The following is a 19,562-nucleotide window of genomic DNA, read 5'->3' as shown; positions in this document are numbered from 1 at the left end:
TATATTTCTACTGCCCATTGTGCCTTTAAAGTCTGACCTTTGGGCTATCGTATGCCCAATTTTCTCTTTTATATCAAATTTCCATCAAATTTTTCTGCAGGTACAAATCTCTCTTTGGTGGTTTTAGCAGGTACATATGCATCACAATCAATGTCATAGTCATCAGAAGCCACATAGTTGTACTGTTGCTAGCACTACATGCTGCAAAATGTCAATGGCTCAGCAACTAAGCTACAAATCATTTAGAATTTCATTGACACAGACCTTTCACCTACCTCAAGTCTATTTTTACAGCAACAAAACTGCTAAGAAAAGCGATTCTGTAATTGCTACAATATTGCCTGTGTGACATAAACCTTAAAGATTATCAGATTTTTGTATGAGGACCCAGCAAATTATGTTTACATGAGTTATCTGTAATAGAAAAAGCCCCATGCTAGTGAAAACATGCTTTCTCTGTATCCCTGTTTGATAACACCATGACATCTCTTCTGGGAAAGTGAAACAATGATCAGGAGAAATGCAGTGTACAATTCTTTTTTTAAACCACATCCGCTGCTGTATGATCATTTACCGGTATTTTGAAGAATTCAACTCACTGGCAGAAAATAAGAAGGAACTCTTTATGGAAGTCATAGGAGTTATGAAAGACAACTTCTTGCACTTTTATGTTAACCAAGGAAAATCATTACAGAGAGAGTACAGTGATACCATTTTAAATGCATTGTTGAGTGACATGGAAGGAGAAAATAAAATATTAAAAGTGATTCTATACACTACTTTCTTTGCCCATAAATGACTGATAAAGACAGGAGCACATTATACATCTGAGCTGTCATTGCTGTACTGTATTCGGAAATACTTAATGCCGGTGTTCTGACACAAAGTGTCCGGCTATCGAATAGTGTCCGGGCCGTACTACCGAAAGAACCTGGACTCATTGCGCCGTTTATCTTCTGAGATTTTCGGCTTCTCCTTGTCCCCCTTACTGCACAAGCGCAGTACAGGGCGGACACTATGTGATGGGGGACACTATTTGATCGGACACCGGTCAGTTGCATGTCTGTGGTGCCAGCATACTTCTCTCATTACAGGTTTCCTTTAACATTAAAAAAGGAGGGAGGGTGGGGTTAGGGCACCCTGACTCAGGACTACTATTGGCGGGGGCCAATTGTTTGGGCAAGTATATAAGTCAATCCCAAGTCCCAAATATCCATTTTGATTAGCACATCATCTGGTCCACCATCAAAGCTTGCCTCTCAGTTGACCAATAATGTTAAAAAGAGTTTATCTGGCGCAGATAATTCACCATTGGTTCTGCCTCTTTTCCCACCCAATCCTTAAAGCCGAGCTCCAGTCGTTTTTGTGTTTATTAAAAGTAAGCAGCTACAAAAAGTGAAGCAGCTGACTTTTAATAAATACACACTAACCTGTTTGCACCATCGCTTGTCTTTGTCTGCCCGGGACTTCAACTGTGGGCACCCGGACAGACCGAGCCAGAAGCACACTTAATCACACTTGTTTAACAATAAAAGTAAATAGAACAAACGTAGTCAAAACATAGCCAAATTTCAGTAACCAGAATGGATAGTCAGACAAGCCAGAAAGTCAGGAAGCCAGGAATCAGGGTAGTGGAACAGGAAGCAGGATCTGGAGCCAGAAGGAACATCAGCCAAGCAAGTCTTTAACAGGCATGCTGGAGAGAATCACTGATGTTGACCAGGCGAAGGCAGAGATCATCTGGGCTGGATGGCTTAAGTAAGCAGGACTGACAAGCAGAATATCATCAACAGGTGAGATACTGTGTAGAGATAGGAGCTGGAAATTAACTGACAGCTGTGCGGCCAGCTCAGAAGGAAGGGCTGAGCCCAGCCCCGACATACAGTGGTGTGAAAAAGTGTTTGCCCCCTTCCTCATTTCCTGTTCCTTTACATGTTTGTCACACTTAAGTGTTTCGGAACATCAAACCAATTTAAACAATAGTCAAGGACAACACAAGTAAACACAAAATGCAATTTGTAAATGAAGGTGTTTATTATTAAAGGTGAAAAAAAATCCAAACCATCATGGCTCTGTGTGAAAAAGTGATTGCCCCCTAAACCTAATAACTGGTTGGGCCACCCTTAGCAGCAACAATTGCAACCAAGCGTTTGCGATAACGTGCAATGAGGCTTTTACAGCGTCCTGGAGGAATTTTGGCCCACTCATCTTTGCAGAATTGTCCTAATTCAGTTACATTAGAGGGTTTTCGAGCATGAACGGCCTTTTTAAGGTCATACCACAACATCTCAATAGGATTCAGGTCAGGACTTTGGCTAGGCCACTCCAAAGTCTTCATTTTGTTTTTCTTCAGCCATTCGGTGGTGGACTTGCTGGTGTGTTTAGGATCATTGTCCTGCTGCAGAACCCAAGTTCGTTTCAGCTTGAGTACACGAACAGATGGTCGGACATTCTCCTTCAGGATCTCTTGGTAGACAGCAGAATTCATAGTTCCTTTTATCACAGCAAGTCTTCCAGGTCCTGAAGCAGCAAAACAGCCCCAGACCATCACACTACCACCACCATATTTTACTGTTGGTATAATGTTCTTTTTATGAAATGCAGTGTTCCTTCTACGCCAGATATACTTGGACACACACCTTCCAAAGAGTTCCACTTTTGTCTCATCGGTCCACAGAATGTTGTCCCAAAAGTCTTGGGGATCATCAAGATGTGTTGTGGAGAAATTGAGATGAGCTTTGATGTTCTTTTTGCTCAGCAGTGGTTTTCTCCTTGGAACTCTGCCATGCAGGCCATTTTTGCCCAGTCTTTTCCTGATGGTGGAGGCATGAACGCTGACCTTAACTGAGGCAAGTGAGGCCTGCAGTTCCTTGGAAGTTGTTGTGGGGTCTTTTGTGACCTCTTGGATGAGTCGTCGCTGCGCTCTTGGGGTAATTTTGGGCGGCCGGCCACTCCTGGGAAGGTTCACCACTGTTCCATGTCTTCGCCATTTGTGGATAATGGCTCTCACTGTGGTTCGCTGTATTCCCAAAGCTTTGGAAATGGCTTTATAACCCTTTCCAGACTGATAGATCTCAATTACTTTCTTTCTCAATTGTTCCTGAATTTCTTTGGGTCTCGGCATGATGTGTAGCTTTTAAGGATCTTCTGGTGGACCTTACTGTGTCAAGCAGCTCCTATTTAAGTGATGCCTTGATTGTGAACAGGTGTGGCAATAATCAGGCCTAGGTGTGGCTATAGAAATTGAACTCAGGTGTGGACAACCACAGTTATAGTATGTTTTAACAAGGGGGGCAATCACTTTTTCACACAGGGCCATGATGGTTTGGATTTTTTTTTCACCTTTAATAATAAACACCTTCATTTACAAATTGCATTTTGTGTTTACTTGTGTTGTCCTTGACTATTGTTTAAATTGGTTTGATGTTCCGAAACACTTAAGTGTGACAAACATGTAAAGGAACAGGAAATGAGGAAGGGGGCAAACACTTTTTCACACCACTGTACATGCAGGAAGAGGAGAGCTTCTGCTTGGATCATCTAGGCAATCCGAGTGGAAGTAGGAGCGGATACCTGTCAAAACTAGGTACCTGCCCCCCCCCCCAAAAAAAGTGAAATGTTAAATGTGGCAGGGGAGGGGGTAGGGTGGAGCTCCGCTTTAATAAGGGTCGCCCCGCCCAATTGCCAGTGGTCCCATCCTTCCCCAGCTTATGCTCTTGTGAACTGACAGGCTGGCTCACAGTTTTATTTAATTGCATTTCCCTCCTGGTTTATATTGAGAACATGGAAAAAAAATTGTTGGGTCTCCTGGACTTCTGCCTAGGTTGTGGATTATCCAGCTCTGCATGCTATAGCCTGCTCCCAGTCTGACTTGCTCAGCCCTGACAGTACCCCTCCTCCTCAATGACCCCTCCCCCTCAGAGGACCACCAGGCTTAAGGGGAAAACGTCTATGGAAATCACAGAGGAGGACAGGAGCATGTACGTCCGAGGATGAGACCCAAGAGAGTTCCTCCGGACTATACCCTTTCCAATGCACAGGTACTATATGCACCCACGAAACCTACGGGAGTCAACAATGGACTGTACTTCATATTCCTTATGGTTCACATCCTGTACAGGGTGAGGACGTGGCAGACCAAAGGTTTTAATAAGGAGACATAGAACACATTTGAGATACGCATATTAGAAGGAAAGTCTAAAGCGTAATCCACTGTGTTAACCCTGTAGAGAATATGGAAAGGCCCAATAAACTGAGGTGCCAACTTCAGTGAGGGAAAATGGAGTTGGAGGTTGCAAGATAACAGCCAGACCCTGTCCCCAACGTGGTAGGAAGGTGCAGGCAGGCGTCTGCGGTCAGCATGGAGTCTGTACCTATCATTGGCATGTTGCAAAGCCTTCTGGGCTTGTGCCCAAGTGGAACAAAGACCACGGAGATGTTCCCAGGAATGCTCTGCGGAACAAATGAGTCAGGCAACATGGAAGGTTGGAAACCTTCCATGTGGCACAGAGGTGGTAAAGAGGTTGCAGACCAAAGGTTTTAATAAGGAGACATAGAATTGATGCATATTAGAAGGAAGGTCTAAAGCGTAAACCACTGGGTTAATCCTGCGGAGAATATGGAAAGGCCCAATAAACTGGAGGGGCCAACTTCAGAGAGGGAACACGGAGTTGGAGGATGCAAGATGACTGCCAGACCCTGTCCCCAACCTGGTAGGAAGGACTTGTGCCCAAGTGGAACAAAGACCATTGAGATGTTCCTCTAATGCAGGAATGCTCTGTGAAACAAATGAGTCAGGCAACATGGAAGGTTGGAAACCATAGTTCGCAATAAACGGGGACAATCGGAAAGAAGAAATTAAAGAATTCAAGGCACTATTGTGAGCAAACTCTGCCCAAGGTAAGAGGTCTGACCAGTTGTTATGATGGTCAGAAATATAGCAAGGTAAGAACTGCTTCAAGGACTGGTTGGCTCGTTCTGCGGCCCCATTAGACTGTGGGTGATACACAGAGGAGAATGCAAGCTGAATTCCCAACTGTGCACAAAACGATCGCCAGAACCGGAACACAAACTGACTACCCCTGTCCGAGAGAATCACCTTGGGTAGCCCATGTAAGCGAAAGATCTCCCAAGCAAAAATGAAAGCCAGTTCCTTAGATGTGGGCAACTTCTTAAGTGGAATACAATAAAACATTTTCGAGAACCGGTCAACCACCATAAGGATAACTTTGTTGCCCTGAGAGTTGGGTAACTCCACAATGAAATCCATAGACAGGTGGGTCCAAGGCCTCTCTCTATTAGGTATGGGTTGTAGGAGACCCACTAGAAAGTGTCGTGGAGTCTTACTCTGAGCACACACGGAACAAGCAGCTACGAAGGCTGCTACATATGCACGTAGACTAGGCCACATGAATTGTTGAGAAATTACCCAAAAGAGTTGATTCTTCCTAGGATGGGCAGTAGCCTTGGGAGAATGGTAAGTCTGGAACACAGCAGTATGGAGATTCTCCGGGACAAAGTAGCGGTCGCAAGGTTTCTCAGAAGAAGCATGGACCTGAGCTGCCAGAATTTTGTCACTCAAAGGGGAAGTGAGATTGGTGTGAACCGTAGACAAAATACGATCAGGAGGAATCACAGGAACCGGAATCTACTCCATCTTGGAAGCGGAGGAAAATTGTCATGACAAAGCGTCAGCGCTTACATTCTTAGTTCCGGGAAAGAATGAGATAAGAAAAGAGCCCATTGTGCCCTTCTGGGAGAGAGGCGTTTCACCTAAGACAAGAATGTGAGATTCTTTCTTTTTTTTTTTTTTTTTATAAATTTATTTTTATTGAAAGTTTTCAATACATTAATAACATACAAACATACCAAACGGTCCCAAACACCTCCCCAAACCCCCCCCCCCCCCCTCCCTTCCTCCCTCCCCCTCCCCCCACCCAACCAAACTCCCTCCTGTGCAGCCCTCCATTCTTCCTCCTAGTTCAGTCTATAAACACCGACAGTACCACTCATATAAGAAACACATAGCCTGTACTGTAACTGAATAGTGAACTATTTGAAATGGGTATATAACCAATCCAAGGGGAAGCACCTCCCTGCCCCGCCCCTCACCCTACCCTCAAGGGAAAAAAAAAAAAAAAACCCTCACCTAGCGATTAATTCACAGTATCTGCGGCATCAAGCCAGCACCGCCACACTCTCTCAAATTTGTTAGGGCACCCTCTGCTAAGATAGGTGGCTTTGTATAACGGCAAAGCATTATTAATTAAACCTTTCCAATAAGAAACCGTAGGAGGTTCGGGTTTCTTCCAAGAATGTGAGATTCTTATGGTCAGTAATGCCGCGTACACATGATCGGACTATCTGGCAGACTTGCTCCGGCGGACCAGATTCCGCCAGACAATTCGCCCGTGTGAAGGCTCCGGCTGACTTTTTTTCCCCAAAAGTCCAGCGGACTTAGAAAGAAGTTTTGACTCAAAATTGTCCACCAGACTCGGCAGTCCAGTGGACAATCTGGCCGTCTGTGTGCTAGTCCGCCAGACTTTTGAAATTAATGGACTTTCCTGCACACAGAGAAAAGTCAGTTAATTTTGAATGTGGCTCCAGGTAGACGGGACTAGGGAAGGAAGTCAATGTCGCCGCTTCCATGGGCGAGACTGACACAACGCTGGCCCCGTCACCTGGTATGGATTTAAAGGGGAAGCCCTACGCTGAAAAAACATTGTGGGGGTCCCCCCCAAGGTCCATATCAGACCCTTATCCGAGCACGCAGCCAGGCGGGTCAGGAAAGGGGGTGAGGATGAGGAGCGCCCCCCTCCCGAGCCATACCAGGCCACATGCCCTCAACATGGGGGGGTGCTTTGGGGAAGGGGGGACCGTGCGGTCCCCCACCCCAAAGCACCTTGTCCCCATGTTGATGAGGACAAGGGCCTCTTCCTGACAACCCTGGCCGTTGGTTGTGAGAGTCTAGGGGTGGGGGGCTTATCGGAATCCGGGAGCCCCCTTTAATAAGGGGGCCCCCAGATACCGGCCCCCCACCCTATGTGAGTGAGTATGGGGTACAATGTACCCCTACCCATTCACCTGGTGAAAAAAATTTAAATAAAACACAACACAAGGTTTTAAAATAATTTATTGCACAGCTCCGGGGGTCTTCTTCCGTCTTGGGGGGTCTTCTCACCGGACTCCACTATCTTCTGCTAGCTCTTTTACTAGCGGAGGAGCCCGGCTTTCTTCTTCGCCGCTGCTGCCGTCAGGGGGTCTTCTTCCGACTTGGGGGGTCTTGTCCTCAGCTATATTCAGCTATAGGCACTAAAGGGGGGGCTAGCGGTGGCCCGGTCTTCTGTCACTGCCGCCTCTTCTCCCGACTTTGGGGGTCTTGTCACCCTCTTCGGTTCTTCTTGCCGGGCCTCCACTCCTTCTTCCAGCTCTTTTACTAGCGGTGGCCTGGTCTTCTGTCGTCGTCGCCGTGTGATGTCCCCGCCTCTTATGATGTCCCAGTCCCAGCATCCTCTGGGACTGTGACATCATAAGGGGTGGGGACCTCACTCTGTGACCCCGCCCAATGTCCCTATATAAGTGTCCCTGTCATTAGGGTCCGAGACAGCGTCGAGTTAACATCTCAAGGAAGAAGAAGGGCAGAAGAGAAGGCAGCGGTGGTGACGCCGATGACGACAGAAGACCAGGTCACCGCTAGTAAAAGAGCTGGAAGAAGGAGCGGAGGCCCGGCAAGAAAAACCGAAGAGGGGGACAAGACCCCCGAAGTCGGAAGAAGAGGTGGCGGCGACAGAAGACCAGGCCACCGCTAGCCCCCCCTTTAGTGCCTATAGCTACCACCCCTTTAATAAGGGTTGCCCCGCCCAATTGGCAGTGGTCTCATCCTCCCCCAGCTTATGTTCTTGTGAACTGACAGGTCAGCTCACAGTTCCCTCCTGGTTGATATTGAGAACATGGAAGAAGCTCTGCACACTATAGCTTGCTCCCCGTCTGGCTTGTTTTTACACACATCTTGACTCTTTAATCGGGCTAAAACCCCAATTTTACGGTTAAGCTAAAGACTGTCATGTTACATGATAGTATTCACATAACATAACCTGCTGACTACTATGGCACAAGAGAGAATATCCGTGTTATAAGAGACTGCTGAGCTGCACACATATTAAGAGCTTTGCAAAAGACTCCTGTTAGAAACTGTTGTCATAATGTAGACCAATATATATTTCTTTAAGGCTACAAGCGACTGTTGAAGACTACTGCCTTGTTTTAAGAGATGAATAGACTGCTGCCAAATTATAACTTGCTTATCATGAACACAAGACAAGGAAGGGGGCACCTCCTAATCATTTTCATGCAACATAGAGTACCCTACTCATAGCCTCTACAATATACTGATCAGAATTAGACATATTAAAATAGACAAGGATGTCAGCTAGGGGACATCTCCACAAAAGGTGAATAAGATCAACACCATTCCTCCAGCACTTACTACAATTAGAAACTGTACTTTGCCTGATGGTAAACAGGAATATGAGTATACAACACATCCTATGCAGAATAAATAAATTGAGATACTCTGTGAGAGAGATACTTTTTTAGGGACCACACTAAGATTGTCCTCCCAATGATCTTCTGGGACATCGTTGAGATCTTATTCCCGCCTGTGTTTATTCTTGTGGGATTTTGGTCACATACTTGTGAGTAACTGGGAATATAGATATAATATCAGTCCACTTGTGTTGGTCATCTGCAAAGGGGAATCAAGCACTGGGGTGGGGTCAAACCTTATGAGTTTAATTCCAACCTGTGCTTCCAGGGCATATCAGAGTTGTAAACAGTGAAGTAGGACTTTTTGCTAAGTTTAACCACTTACTGGGCACTTAAACCCCCCTCAGTCCCAGACCAATTTTCAGCTTTCAGCGCTGATGCACTTTGAATGACAATTGCGCGGGCATACAACACTGTACCCAAATGAAATTTTTATCATTTTTTTCCCACAAATAGAGCTTTCTTTTGGTGGTATTTAGTTACAGCTCGGAGTTTTATTTTTTGCTAAACAAACAAAAAAGATGCAAAAAAAAAATCATGTTTTAATAGTTTGTTATAAAATTTTGCAAATGGGTAATTTTTCTCCTTCATTGAAGTGCGCTGATTAGGCGGCACTGATGGCTGCATTGGTGGGCACTGATGGGCTGCATTGGTGGGCACTGATGGGCTGCATTGGTGGGCACTGATGGGCTGCACTGGTGGGCACTGATAGGCATAGTTAAGGCGGCACTAATAGGCACAGATAAGGCGGCACCGATGGGCACAGATAAGGCGGCACTGATGGGCAAAGATGGGCACAGATAAGATGGCATGGATGGGTGGCACGGATAAGTGGCACGGATGGGTGGCACAGATGGCCACTGATAGGTACCACTGATAGACGGGACTGATGGGCACTGATAGGTGGCACTGATAGGTGGCTCTGATAGGTGGCACTGCTGGGCACTGATGGGCGGCACTGCTGGGCACTGATGGGCGGCACTGCTGGGCACTGATGGGCGGCACTGGGTCGCAGCACCTTTGAGGCAGATTGTGGGCACTGTGGGTGGCACTGTTGGTGGCACTGTTGGTGGCACTGCTGGATGGCACTGTGGGTGGCATTGTGGGTGGCACTGTAGGTGGCACTGTGGGCACTATGGGCACTGATGGGGGGCACTGATGGGGGGCACTTACTTTTATTCAGGATGGCACGGCGGTGGGCAGGTGGGCACTGGCAGGGGGCAGGTGGTCAGCTGTATTGCTGGCCGTGATCGGGACTGATGTCCCGATCACGGCCGCCGGTGATCGGCTTTTTTTTTCTAATAATAGCCGAATAATAGCCGATTACCGGCTCCGTTCTATCACATGATCAGCTGTCATTGGCTGACAGCTGATCACGTGATAAGGGGTCGGGATCGACCCCTTGCACGGATCGGTGATCAGGCGAGTCTCACGGACTCGCCGATCACAGAGCGCGCCGCGCGCGCCCCTCAGGGGGCGCGCAGGCCGCTCGTATCCGGGACGACGTCAATAGACGTAGTCCCGGAAATGTAGGTCCGCGCTGTTGCCGTCATTTGGCAATAGCGCGGATCTGAAGTGGTTAAACACCACATGTAATGGTTGGAATATTTTAAGAGCACCATACTTAAATAAGTATGTACAGTAGCTTATATAACTCAGCAAGTGACTTATTATGGCATACAAATAAATACATACAGTAATACCCGTCCACAACCTTACAGCATTGCACATCCTCCCCAGAAGGTACAGGATAGGACAGCTGGTGTGTGCTTTAATATAATTATCGATTTCAGGTTTCAAGCAACAGTTTACACCCCTGCATATAGTAGAAAATATGAGGAGTTGGAACAATTGAAGGTTAAGCCCTTAGTAACAAACTTAAACCAGCATCACAGGGTTATGCAGAGTGAACGATAAAGATACTAAAGGTCACTCTGTGCTCCTAATGCCACGTACACACGATCAAACAAGCGGGTGGAAAAGTCCGGAAAACTGAAGTCCGCCAGACAATCCCCCCGTGTGTAGCCTCCGGCATACTTTTTTGACCCGAAAGTACGGTGGACTTAGAAAGTAGTTTTGCACAATCTTCCCGCCGGACTCGCATTTCGGCAGACAATCCGGCCGTGTGTGTGCCAGTCCACCGTACTTTTGTAATCAACGGACTTTTCCCGCCCGGAGAAAAGTCCGCTCATTTTGAGCGGGTCTCCAGGTAGGCCAGGCCCGCGAAGGAGACGTCGCTGGCCCCGCCACCTGGTATGGACTTAAAGGGGAAACCCAACGCTGAAAAAAATCGGCATGGGGGTCCCCCCCAAGTCCACAACAGACCCTTGTCTGAGCACGCTACCCGGCCGGCCAGGAAAGGAGGGGCGAGCGAGCGCCCCCCCTCCTGAGCCGTACCAGGGCGCGTGCCCTCAACATGGGGGTGCCTTGGGGAAGGGGGGGGCCACGCAGCCCCCCCACCCCAGAGCACCTTGTCCCCATGTTGATGAGGACAAGGGCCTCTTCCTGACAACCCTGGCCGTTGGTTGTCGGGGTCTGCGGGCGAGGGGCTTATCGGAATCCGGGAGCCCCCTTTAATAAGGGGGCCCCCGGATACCGGCCCCCCACCCTATGTGAATGAGTATGGGGTACAATGTACCCCTACCCATTCACCTGTAAAATAAAGTACAAAAAAAAACACAACACACAAGATAAAATAATTTATTGCACAGCTCCGGGAGTCTTCCGTCTTCGGGGGTCTTCTCGCCGGACTCCTCCCCTATCTTCTTGTAGCTCTTTTGCTAGCGGAGGAACCCGGCATTCTTCTTTGTTGCCGCAGCCTCTTCCGACTTCGGGGGTCTTGTCCCCCTCTTCGGTTCTTCTGCCGGGCTACCGCGCCTTCTTATAGCTCTTTTACAGGCGGTGGCCCGGTCTTCTGTCGCTGCCGCCGCCACCGCCTTCCGTTCTTCTTCTTCTCCTTCTTCTTCTCCCGGATTCCGATAAGCCCCTCACCCGCAGACCCCGACAACCAACGGCCAGGGTTGTCGGCAAGAGGCCCTTGTCCTCATCAACATGGGGACAAGGTGCTTTGGGGTGGAGGCACCCCCATGTTGAGGGCACGCGGCCTGGTACGGCTCAGGAGGGGGGGGGGGCGCTCGCTCGCCCCTCCTTTCCTGGCCGGCCGGGTAGCGTGCTCGTACAAGGGTCTGTTGTGGACTTGGGGGGGACTTTTTTCGGCGTTGGGGTTCCCCTTTAAGTTCATACCAGGTGGCAGGGCCAGCGGCGTCTCCTTCGCAGGCCCCGCCTACCTGGAGGCGCGCTCGAAAAGAGCGGGCTTTCCTCCGCGTGTGTGGGCGAGTCCGTTCATTTCAAAAGTAGGGCGGATAGTACGGCGGACTTAGTACGCCGTATTAGTCCGCTGAAAAAGTGCCGTGTGTGGGCAAGTAGCCCGTTCGGAAAGTCCGACGGACAGTCTGGCAGGAAGTCCGCCAGTCTAAGTCTGTCGGATAGTCGGCTACGTGTGTACGCGGCATAAGTAGGGCTTTTTGTAATAGACATATACTGACAACTATATATTAACAAAACATATGGGGGGGGGGATTCAATAAAGGTTCTGCACCACTAGTCTGGTGTTAATCCCACTAGTTAATGTATTTTGCCAAATTCATTGAGCATTTGCGACAATTTATTTTTCTGACAGCCACTCGCGTAACCAAATTCAGGTAGTTCCAATATGCGTCACTTTTAAATTGTGTCCCATTGAATGGGCCACTTTTACAATGTGTCAAAGTAAAAGTGGAGCTAATTAAGTCCAACTCTCTTTTGGAGATTAGAGAGAAAAACCGTCAGACATATTTTGCAAAAGTGTCTCGAGTTCATTCTAAAAGTGGCGCAGCATGAGCCAAATTCAAGTTCTAGACAGGTACATGAATTTGGCACATTCTTCACCACTTTAACCTCCCTGGCGGTGTGATTATTTCAGATTTTTGAAGCTCAAAGCAGTACAATTCTTTTGCATAGAAATTTGGCATTTTATATTGTAGGCCTGTAATTCTTAGGGATAATGCACTTAAATCTGTCCAAACAAGAGTCTAGTAGACATCCCGGGTATGATAAAGTTTGAAACACGAAATCATAAATTATAATACCATAAATAACTATAAATAACTATAACAAATAATAATAAAAATTATTCAATAATGTAATCAAATCAAAAACACAGAAATTTGCTCAGTTGCAGAATTGTCGCTGTCGTTACTTTCAGTGTTTGATGACGAATTTCCTCACAAATCACTATCGCTCCATTCTGCAAGTAATTATATTATACCATGCTCTGTCCCTGTGCATTGCAACTCTTGCAGGGAACGGAGCTTGGCTCTGCGATGAATTGTGTGGAGACACAGCCACCGCACACTACGGGGAGACATCGCAGGATCCTGGGCACAAGGTAAGTAAGCTGTACCTACATCCTGCGATGCGATCCCGAGTATGGCTCGGGGTTACCTCTATTGGTACTGAAAATCCACCCCGAGCCACACTCGGCAATACCGTCAGGGAGGTTAAGAATGCATGAGAGACACTTTCACAAAATGCATGAGAGACACTTTCACAAAATCTGCTTGCGCCAGTCTTTATGAATTCCAGGGATAATGTTTACATATATTTTATTTTATATGTGTTCAGGTCTAAAAAAAAAAATGCATAAAACACATTTTTTTCATTTGTTTCAGGATTATATGAAATCTTGCATGAATATTGCCTATTTTATGGCTTCCAGCCAGTAGGTGGAGCTCTGGGTTCCTTTCCACATATTTACCAGGCCAATCCCAACTGTGCTGCTGAAAACAATGCCTGTTTTTACAGGCTAGATATTAAATTACCTACCCAACCATTCCTTTTCTGTACAGATCTGTGTGGGGATGTACAGATTTTCAGTTAGAGAGAGTCTGCAAGCAAACAGCTCTTGCTGTAGCTCTATTTTGAAAACCCATAATATTCTGTGTTATTGGTGTCACAAGGACATCCTCTAATAAATGTTTGTATGCAGAATAAAGATTTAAACTCTAAAAGCCTATAAAGCTGAAAATATAACTGACTCAAATCCATTATCCTACACCTGTTAATGCCAAATTGTAAAACTATAGGTCACCTGCAGATGGAATCTCCGAACTGTTTGTAGAATGAATGCAATACAGCATTGAAAATGTTGCCCAATTAATTTTTGTTTCTCCTTATGATGCTACAGGAAAAAAAAAGTTTGACCCTTATGAATGAGATCCCCCCTTTCAGATGTACTGTATGTGAATAGCATGTTATTTACACCTACTTTTCTTCACACAGTGATCCGGTAAAGGGGCCAAGCTGTTTCGCGCAAGTCGAAATTCTTTAATTCTTGGCTTATCTTGAGGGAGATGAGGTGAGTTGTGACCTGAAAATAATTATATATGTTAATGAAGTATATTATAACACTTTAAACAAAAATAGGTAAATGTAAAATATCTTCAGTTAATGAAGATTTACTATATAATGTATATATTTTCAATAAAAAAATCTTTTACAAAGCACAAAGGACACTTCTCATTAAATAAAAGCATTGTCACTTGCGCTGGTTTAAAAAAAAAAAAAAAACCCTCAGGGTTCATGCACAAAGGATGTTTTAATAATGCCATTGCTACAGCAGCGCTAAAAACGCATGGTTTTTCACGTTTAGCCGCATTTTTACATTAGCGTTGAGTCTTTTTCGTGTTTTTTTGGCGTTAACGTTTTTGGGTGTTTTTTCATTAAAAACTCTCCCTATAATGTAAAAGCACCTAAAAACATCAAACGAGGCTAAACGTGGCTTGACCCGTTTAGACCGTTTTTTTGTTTTTACTGCTCCTGGAAGCACAGGCTGGTTTTTTTTTAGTGCCCCTAAATTCCTGACAGTTTAAGTGTACATGAACACAGGCTAATATGGAGGGGCTTTTAGAGGCAGTTACAAAAAACGTCAAACGCCCCTAACAGCAGCTGTTCACATGCATTCACTGAAGTAGTCAAAAGTATTGGGACACCTGCCTTTACACGCACATGAACTTTATTGGCATCCCAGTCTTAGTCCGTAGGGTTCAATATTGAGTTGGCCCATCCTTTTCAGCTATAACAGCTTCAACTTCTCTGGGAAGGCTGTCCACAAGGTTTAGGAGTGTGTCTATGGGAATGTTAAGCATTCTTCCAGAAACGCATTTGTGAGGTCAGGTACTGATGTTGAACAAGAAGGCCTGGCTCTTAGTCTCCGCTCTATATCATCCCAAAGGTGTTCTATCGGGTTGAGGTCAGAACTCCCATATATTAACTCAGCTATTACAAACCAGACCCGTTTTTACACACGTTTTCTGAAATTTATCCAACATAAACATCATATAAGATTTCAACTGAATGACAACTTTTAACACAACTTACAAAGCTGTAACACTTTGCCGTGTCTTTATAAACAGACCACTTGGTTTTTCTGGGAATGTTCTGTCTCATATTGCAGACACAAGTCAGAATAATGCTGCCCTCTACTGGTAGGCTTTGGTAGGAAAATGTACTTGCAGATTGTAATCGTTGATATGAAATTTAAAATGAATAAAAAATGCAATGGTCTCTTTTTTTTTCTAACTTAAAAAGATTTAATTTATTTTTATTCCCTTTATATACATATTTCATTGTTCTTCACATTTAACACAAGTCTCTAAAATGTATTTTGCTTCAAAGTGACCAAATTAAAGTTTTCCAAAGTAAAAGTAGAATTTTCTCAATAAGTTGCTTAGATCTAAAGACCATGGGACCAATATGACAAAAACAAAGAAGAAAAATTACGACAAATTGTGAGTGTGCCATAATTATCGCTTCTCGGCCTTTTGGCTAAGATCAAGTGTAGTATCTGTTCTTATCAGTTGCCAATAGGTGGCGCTTGTTTACCGTCCCTGCTCTACGGCGAGGTGGAGTAGGGGTGGCGGTTGCTATGCAAAGCCTGTTGGTGTAAAGGTGACCCGGACTGGTTTGTAGCCGGTTCGGGAAGCCTCCTGATGAGGGCGGAGAACCACTGGTCGGCGCCAGGGGAGGGGACCCTGGCAGACCGGCTTGGATTGTGGCAGCTTTAGCCCCAGTCAGTTTTTCAGGAGGGAACGCTTAGCTCTTCTGTTCCAGCAGAGGGGCGGCCGGTACCTTTCGAATATAATTAGGTAGGAGTGACGGGAGTGAGGGTTTGACCTGATGGCAAAGGGTCTCACTAAGCTCGCTGATCTCCATGCCTTTCTGGCTGTGGTGGGGGCTGTCGTGGTCTGGGCTGGGCTGTCGGGGATGCTTTTGTTGGAAAGCCCATGGTGATGTGCCCCTGGAGTGGCAGTCCAGGGGTGCCTTCTTTCACTGTGCGTCAGCACTTTGATTTAGGCACCTAGGTCACGTCACCATTACACGCTTTTTTTACACCGGCCTTTTGGCTAGGACCAGAGGAATTTTTGATTCCTGGCCGGAGGGCCGGCCATTGTATTGCACAATGGCCACTTTTCACTCTCCTCTTCACTATCCCTTCCTCACTTTTTATTTATTTTATTTGTGTGTGTCTTTGTCACAGTCTGTCACTGCACGTTTGATGAGTAGGGTGTCGGTCCTCGGACCAATCCTGAAAGTCTCTGGGAGAGCGGACATAGGCCTTATGGCTTGGTCCAATCTCCATGAGGGGGGGCCTACCTTCGGGGAAGCCCCCACAGTACCAAGTACCTAGGAGGTTCTGTTTCGGCAGTCCTCCCGGGGAAAGGAGGGCTTCCGGTTTCGTCCGGGGCCCACTTGTTGAGTCTGGTACCTCAGTCCCTGTCTGGAGCCTAACGCCCCGGGGGATCAGGGTATGGTCCTTCTTTTGGAGGACATCAGGCACCCGTCTGCACTTTTTAGTGTTTCACTCTTTATGTGTGTGCACTTTTTTTATGCACCGGGTGGAAGTTTTTTTGGGTGTGTTTGCACGCCATGGGCTTTTTCAATAGAAAAAAAAAAAAAAATTATCTAGTGGAGGGCCGGCCATTGTATTGCACAATGGCCACTTTTCACTCTCCTCTCCACTATCCCTTCCTCACTTTTTATTTATTTTATTTGTGTGTGTTTTGTCACTGTTTGTCACTTCACGTTTTGATTAGTAGGGTGTCGGTCCTCGGACCAATCCTGAACGTCTTGTGGGAGAGCGGACATAGGCCTTCTGGCTTGGTCCAATCTCCATGAGGGGGGCCTACCTTCGGGGAAGCCCCCACAGTACCAAGTACCTAGGAGGTTCTGTTTCGGCAGTCCTCCCGGGGAAAGGAGGTCTTCCGGTTTCGTCCGGGGACCACTTGTTGAGTCTGGTACCTCAGTCCCCGTCTGGAACCTAACGCCCCGGGGGATCAGGGTATGGTCCTTATTTTGGAGGACATCAGGCACCCGTCTGCACTTTTTAGTGTTTTACTCTTTATGTGTGTGCACTTTTTTTATGCACCGGGTGGAAGTTTTTTGGGTGTGTTTGCACGCCATGGGCTTTTTCAAAAAAAAAAAAATTATCTAGTGGGGGATGAAAACCTGAGTCTACTTACTGTGTACATGATAATGGCACAGTCCCACAATCATTGTGTCTGCAAACTTTGCTTTACTTATTGTGCCACAAGCAAAAGTCTAACAGACCTATATACACCTCAGTACAATTATTTGCAAAAATAATTTTGTTTTTCTGAACAATGTCTATCTTTAGGAAGAATTTAATTAACAGTCAGTGACTACTAAGCAACCAGCAAGTATTGTATAATATAGCATAACGAGTGAAGTAGTCAGATGCATGTAATAGAAAGCCCTGTGTACACAGCGCAGTGATCAGGAGCATGTCATATACAGCCCAGCATACAGAATGCAGTGATCAGGAGCATGTCATATACAGCCCAGCATACAGAATGCAGTGATCAGGAGCATGTCATATACAGCCCAGCATACAGAATGCAGTGATCAGGAACATGTCATATACAGCTCAGCATTCAGACTGCAGTGGTCAGGAACATGTCATATACAGCCCAGCATACAGAGTGCAGTGGTCAGGAGCATATCATATACACGCCAGTGTACAGAGTGCAGTGGTCAAGAGCATGTCATATACGACACAGTATAATGAGTGCAGTACTCATATTAGAAGAATTGCAGTCCTATAATGAACTAGGTATAGAGCAAGAACAATCTACATTTTTTTTAAAACAATTAATCATTTGGTGCCTTTGGTTTCATATTTTATACTCATAGTGTACCTTACCTGAATGCATATTTTCCATATGAGGAAGATGAGGAGGACATAGACTGTCCATATGGTTTGGCTTTTTGAGTAAAGCATGACCCTTGAACTTGTCAGGATCTGGTGAAGTCCAGGATTTATGGGGCAGGATTTGGTTAGCAGCTATATTCCATGGATTGTCTTGCAAAGTCTGGCAACTAATTCTGTGGTCAAACAAGTCATGCTCACTCTTGCTTTTCTGAGACCGGTGTGCAAAATGAAAAGCATTGCTTTGTGGGACATCTGATGTAGTCTGTGATGTGGTCAAAAAAGTGTGTCCAAGAGTTATAGGAGGGAGACTCTGTGTTCTTATGGGTGGAAGACCTTTGCTATTTTGCTTGTTTTCGGGTAATAGATATTTCTGTGACTCCACCGTCCTTTTTTTGCAGTTGACTGAGGTCACCCTTTCATCGGAAGGGTCTTTGCAGTTTGTGTCCAATATACAGTCAAATGTGGTGATGATATCATCAACCTCCGAGGTCTCTTCTCTGTTATACCTGAGTTTGTCCTTCTGGTGTGCTTTCTGCTCCACCTTCTTCTTCTTGCATGAGAATATCTGATTCAGCACAGTGAGACGCCCTTCTTTCCTCATGGCTTTACAGCCCGGGGAGGTGAATGGCTGGAACGGGTCTGGTGTACTGTCAATGAAGAAAGAACATCACTGTTATGAATATTCAGTTATATTTACTAACAACTTTAAAGCCAAAAAGTGTCCCTTGTGCTGGTGCTGGCTGTCCTAGTTGAAAACCAAAGTTGGCCGCCATGTCCTTAACAACCGATAACTCATTAGCTGCCAGTGGGCCTCCACACTGACAGCTGAAATGTAAACAAAAGTTATCAGAAATGAAAAATGCAGACAAAAAAAGCAGCGTGGGGTCCCCTAATCCATACCAAACCCTTATTTGCAAGCATCCCCCTCTGTAACCATACCAGGCGACATGCCCTTAACATGGGATGTGCTTTGGGGCAGAGGGCGATCTGCCCCCCTTCCCCAAAGCACCTTGTCCCCATGTTGATGGGGACAAGGGCCTCTTTCCCACAACCCTGGTTGGTGGTTGTGGGGGTCTGCAAGCAGGGGGCTTATCAGAATCTAGAAGCCCCCTTTAACAAGGGGGCCCCCAGATGCTGCCCCCCTATGTGAATGAGTATGGGATACATAGAACCCTTACTCATTCACCAAAAAAGTAAATACAAACACAACACAAGTTTTTAAAAAGTCCTTTATTAAAAAAATAAATAAAAAAAATGTCCCTGGTATAGATCCATCTTCAATCACACCGCCTGCCACCACCACCGACCCCAAAAAAAAACAAAAAAAAACTCCAGTCCCAATGAAGGCTCCCGCTGTCTGCCAGCCCTGCCATCTCACAGTCCTGAAATTGCTAAGGGGCAAGGCCACCCGGTGATGTCACCAGGTGGCCCTGCCCCCTTGTGACGCCGCTCAACCAGCATGTCCCCATCAATGATGTCACAAGGGGCGGGGTCACCCGATGTCATCAGGTGACCCAGAGCCCTCCCTGCCCCAAAGCACCCACCCCCATGTTGAGCTGCATTAAGCTTGGTATGGTTCAGGAGGGGGGCCCACTCGCTTCCCCCCCTTTCCTAGCCCGCCGGGAAGTATGCTCGAATAACGTTCTGGAATAAATTCTTGGGGAGGACCCATGCCTTTTTAATAAAAAGAAATTGGCATGAAGTTCCCCTTAAAATCCATACCAGACCAGAAGGGCCTAGTATGGATTGA

The 19,562-nt window shown here is 46.2% G+C and overlaps 1 protein-coding gene and 1 pseudogene across 1 annotated transcript in view; one reads left to right on the top strand and one right to left on the bottom strand.

Moving 5' to 3' along the window:
* Positions 1–19,562, bottom strand: part of ANKRD55 (ankyrin repeat domain 55) — a 198,834-nt gene that overhangs the window by 27,845 nt on the left and 151,427 nt on the right. Inside the window, exons 9-10 of the mRNA XM_077462703.1 lie at positions 17,804–18,459; positions 13,850–13,951 (exon numbers count right to left, since the gene is read on the bottom strand). Coding sequence (XP_077318829.1) covers positions 13,850–13,951; positions 17,804–18,459 — 758 coding nt within the window. The remainder of the gene's footprint in view (positions 1–13,849; positions 13,952–17,803; positions 18,460–19,562) is intronic.
* On the top strand, positions 15,389–15,470 carry LOC143941749 (U2 spliceosomal RNA; annotated as a pseudogene).

Source organism: Lithobates pipiens, unplaced genomic scaffold, assembly GCF_037356315.1.
Source record: "Lithobates pipiens isolate NorthernLeopardFrog02 unplaced genomic scaffold, aLitPip1_a1.2 Scaffold_3, whole genome shotgun sequence".
NCBI classification, from domain to species: Eukaryota; Metazoa; Chordata; class Amphibia; order Anura; family Ranidae; genus Lithobates; species Lithobates pipiens.
Note: the sequence above shows the minus strand (reverse complement) of the source record. Positions and strands in the feature narration are given on the sequence as shown.